Source organism: Thamnophis elegans, chromosome 11 (assembly GCF_009769535.1).
Source record: "Thamnophis elegans isolate rThaEle1 chromosome 11, rThaEle1.pri, whole genome shotgun sequence".
In the NCBI taxonomy this organism is placed as follows: Eukaryota; Metazoa; Chordata; class Lepidosauria; order Squamata; family Colubridae; genus Thamnophis; species Thamnophis elegans.
Genome location: NC_045551.1, coordinates 22,233,678 through 22,237,545, shown reverse-complemented (window position 1 = coordinate 22,237,545; position 3,868 = coordinate 22,233,678). Strand labels below are relative to the sequence as shown.

Genomic DNA, 3,868 nt, shown 5'->3' with positions numbered 1-3,868 from the left:
GCCAGGGTTGGCAGGTCGGTTGATGGCTGCTGGCTTGTTGGTGTTTGGCGCCTGCTCTGCAACTGGTCGCAGTGGCGTTTCCAGTCTCTGCCGTCGAGGAGCCTGACCCTGTAGGAGCAGGGCCCGGTCTGGTCAGTTATTATGCCCGGTAGCCACAAGGGATGTCCTACATAATTCCAGGCATACACTGCCTCCCCCTGGACGAAGGAGCGGGACCCTCCCTGGGAATCCAAGGGTGTCGGAGCGGAATAGGTAGGGTGCAAATGGTCGAGGGTTGTACGCAACCGCCGTCCCATGAGACGCTCGGCTGGGCTCGTATTCGACTCTGGCGAGGGAGTGGAGTGTTGGGCCAGCAAGAAGGCGTCAATTCATTCCTGCCAGGGAAGGTGGTCCAATTTGGAGAGAGCTTCCTTTACGGAGCGAACAGCGTGCTCCGCCAAACCATTGCTAGCGGGGTGGAAAGGGGAGGTGAGGGCATGTCGGATGCCCTGGGAAGCAAGGAACGCCTCAAACTTGGTAGCTGTTAGTTGAGGCCCGTTATCGGACACCAACACATCGGGTAGGCCATGGGTTGCAAAAAGGCGGCGCAGGGTCGCGATTAGCGCGTCTGCTGTGGTTGAGGATATGTGGACGACCTCGACCCATTTTGAGAAGGCGTCCACAGCAATGAAGAGCATACGGCCGTGAATGGGGCCTGCAAAGTCAACGTGGATCCGGGACCATGGAGTGGATGGCGGCTCCCATGTTCGCGGCTCGGCTTTAGGCGGCAGTGCCTGGGCGCACTGGCATTGAGGGCAGCCGGCGACATGGTCGGCTATGTCTTGGTCAAGTTTGGGCCACCAAACGTAGCTCCTACCTAGGGCCTTCATCCTAACAATTCCGGGGTGAGCGTGATGCAGCTGCCGCAGGACGGTAGTCCTCAGTGAGGCCGGTACGACTACCCTATGGTCCCACAGTAAACAGCCGCGCTGAACGGATAGCTCCGCCAGGCGTGATTTGAAGGGAAGGAAAACAGGGTCTACGGGGTCTTTCGGCCACCCTCGCTTAACCCAGTCTAGTACCCGGGAGATTACCTGATCCCTTGCGGACACCCGGGCGATGTCGGCGGCAGAGAGTGGAAGGTTGAGGTCGTCTATAAGGAACACAGGTGCGGCAGCAGCAGGGTCTTCCAGGGCCTCTGGCAGGGGGCAACGGCTGAGGGCGTCGGCGTGGGCGATCTGCTTTCCCGGCCGGTGGTGCAACTGGTAGTCATAGGACGCGAGGAAAACAAACCAGCGGGTCATGCGTGGGGAGAGAACCTGAGGGGCAGGGCGATCTCCAGCCAGCAACCCGAGTAGGGGCTTGTGATCGGTGACAATTTGAAATGGGCGGCCGTACAAGTAATGGTGGAACCGGCGCACCCCAGCCACAATGGCAAGAGCCTCTTTATCAATTTGGGCATAGTTACGTTCAGAGGCAGAGAGCGTGCATGAAAAATAGGCAACTGGCACCTCTGCTCCACTGGGTAACTGGTGGCAAAGGACGGCGCCCACCCCATAGGGGGAAGCGTCACAAGCGAGCACGAGAGGCAAGTGCTCGCTGTATTGTACTAGGACATCGTTGGAGATAAGAAGCTGTTTGACAGCTAGGAAAGCGGATGCCTCTCGGCGGCCCCAAACCCAGGGTGCGCCTGAGTCCAGGAGGCGATGAAGCGGTTCTGCGACTGATGCTTTGTGGGGCAGAAATACAGCGTAAAAATTAAGGAGGCCTAAAAAGGCCTGTAACTCAGCTCTGTTAGTGGGGGCAGGAGCCTCCACGATGGCTTTGGTCTTGGCAGCCGTGGGGTGGATGCCACTGCCATCAATGAGGAAACCAAGGAATTCTATCTGGGCTACCGCAACCTGGCACTTATCTCTCTTGACCTTCAGTCCCACTTGTTGGAAACGTTGGAGAACTAAGCGCAAACGGGCCATGAGTTCGTCCATGGAGGTGGCTGACACGAGGACGTCATCAAAATAGGGGACGACGCCTCGGAGTCCTTGGAGCAGCCACTCCATCAAACTCTGGAACAGTCCTGGGGCAATGCTGACCCCAAACTGCAATCTGCGGCAACGGAAAGCGCCCCGGTGTGTGATGATTGTCTGGGCTTCCGCTGCTTCATCGTCCACCACCAGCTGTTGATAAGCTTGGGCAAGGTCGAGCTTCGCGAAAACAGTCCCCTCGCCCAAGGTGTGCAGCAAATGCTGGACCACTGGCACTGGGTACGCGTTGGAAGGCAGAGCACGGTTGATCGAGCAGCGGTAGTCAGCGCAAATTCTTACGCTGCCATCTGGCTTGATGGGTAACACAATGGGTGTTTCCCACCGGGCATGGTCCACTGGCTCTAGGACGCCTTGAGCCACCAGCCTGTCCAACTCGGCATCCACTTTTGGTTTGAGTGCGATGGGTACTCGGCGAGGCTTCATTTGCACCGGCTGTACTGACGGGTCGAGGTTAAAAGACACGGGTGTGCCGGTGTATTTGCCTAGTGAGCCATCAAACACCGCAGGGAATTCGGCTACTAGGCCATCAAGGGCTGACTCGCTTATATGGTGGATTCCGCTGATCTGCAGGCCTAGGGACTGGAACCAGTCGAGGCCGAGAAGGCTAGGCAACCGCCCTTCTACTATGATGAGGGGTAACTGGCCGTCGAACCCCTTGAACTGCACTCTGACCTTGCGGGTGCCAATTACTGGAATCAGGTTGCCCTGATAGTCTCTTAACGTAAGATTACAGTCTTGTATTTGGCGTTTTGACAGCTGTGGCAGCAGTTGCTTAATCGTGCTCCAGGACACGATGGAAGTTGCGGATCCGGTGTCTAACTCCATCTCGCAGGGCTTCCCTTCCACGGTAACAGTTAGCTGTATCTTTTTCTGGAGCTGGTGGCAGGAGAGATCCTGGGTAGCATTTCGGAGGATGGCGTGGCAGTCCATCCTGGCCTTCTTGTGGCCATTAGTTCAGTTCCTCGGTTGTCGAGATCGATCGGTTTGGAAGTCAGAGGAGGACATGGGCTGCGCGGCTCGGCACACCCGAGCGATGTGGCCCTTCCTGCCACATCGCTGGCAGAGGGCTTGCCTAAACCTGCACTCAGCTCTCTCGTGGTTGCCTCCGCAACCAACACATGCAGATCTAGGGTCGCCCTTCCTCTGCGGAACGCTCTTTTTGTTCGCCTCATGAAGGCGGCTAATGTCCTCCTCAGAGTTCTCAAAATCCGAATCTTCGCTTTCAGAGTCTAGTAGGCCGGTAGCTGTGTTGAATGTATTGGCCGGCTGTGCTGCTGTGGCAGACCGGCTCTTTGCGATGGTGGCTAAGGATGCTGCAGCCATCTCGGACGCCCGAACCTCATCGAAGGCGGTCTGGAAGGAGAGATCTGTTTTGGTTAGTAGTCTCTTCTGCAGCTTGAGGTCTCTCAGGCCACACACAAGGCAGTCGAGGAGGGCCTCGTCCAAATCCCGGAACTCGCAATGGAGAGCGGCCGATCGTAACGCTGCAACGTAGGCGCTGACGGACTCCCCCTCAGCTTGGCTCCTCTGGTGAAACGCATGCCGGCGGGCTATCTTGGACGGAGACGGAGCGTAATGGCTTGTCAGCTTTGCCATCAGCACGGGCCAGGGAACGGCCTTAATGGGCTCAGGAGCTGTGAGAGCCCTGGCAGTGTGAAAAACGTCTGTGCCACAGACGGACAGGAAAAACGCGCATTTTCGCTCGTCCGTCAGCTCGGTGAGGTCGTGCGCGACCAAAAAACATTCAAACCGCGCCATGTAAGACTCCCATGTCTCAGAGCCATAATTGAATGGCGCGAAATTTAACGTGGCCATTCCTGTCAGAGCCAGCGATGTCTCGTCGCGGT

The 3,868-nt window shown here is 57.3% G+C and overlaps 1 protein-coding gene across 1 annotated transcript; it reads right to left on the bottom strand.

Annotated features, from left to right (window-relative positions):
- Positions 1–368: 368 nt before the first annotated feature.
- On the bottom strand, positions 369–3,617 carry LOC116514988 (uncharacterized protein K02A2.6-like). Its single transcript, XM_032226854.1, has 2 exons — positions 3,493–3,617; positions 369–2,928 (listed from the first exon to the last, which is right to left on the bottom strand). The coding sequence occupies exons 1-2, from the start codon at positions 3,615–3,617 to the stop codon at positions 369–371; spliced, it is 2,685 nt and encodes an 894-aa protein (XP_032082745.1).
- Between the last annotated feature and the right edge of the window lie 251 nt (positions 3,618–3,868).

Bases quoted from the DNA above. Each gene is read 5' to 3' on its own strand.
- LOC116514988 (XM_032226854.1), bottom strand. From the start codon at position 3,617: ATGGCAAAGCTGACAAGCCATTACGCTCCGTCTCCGTCCAAGATAGCC. The intron at 2,929-3,492 runs CGCTCTCCATTG...CGCCATCCTCCG, and splicing joins GTTGCAGCGTTACGATCGGC to AAATGCTACCCAGGATCTCT.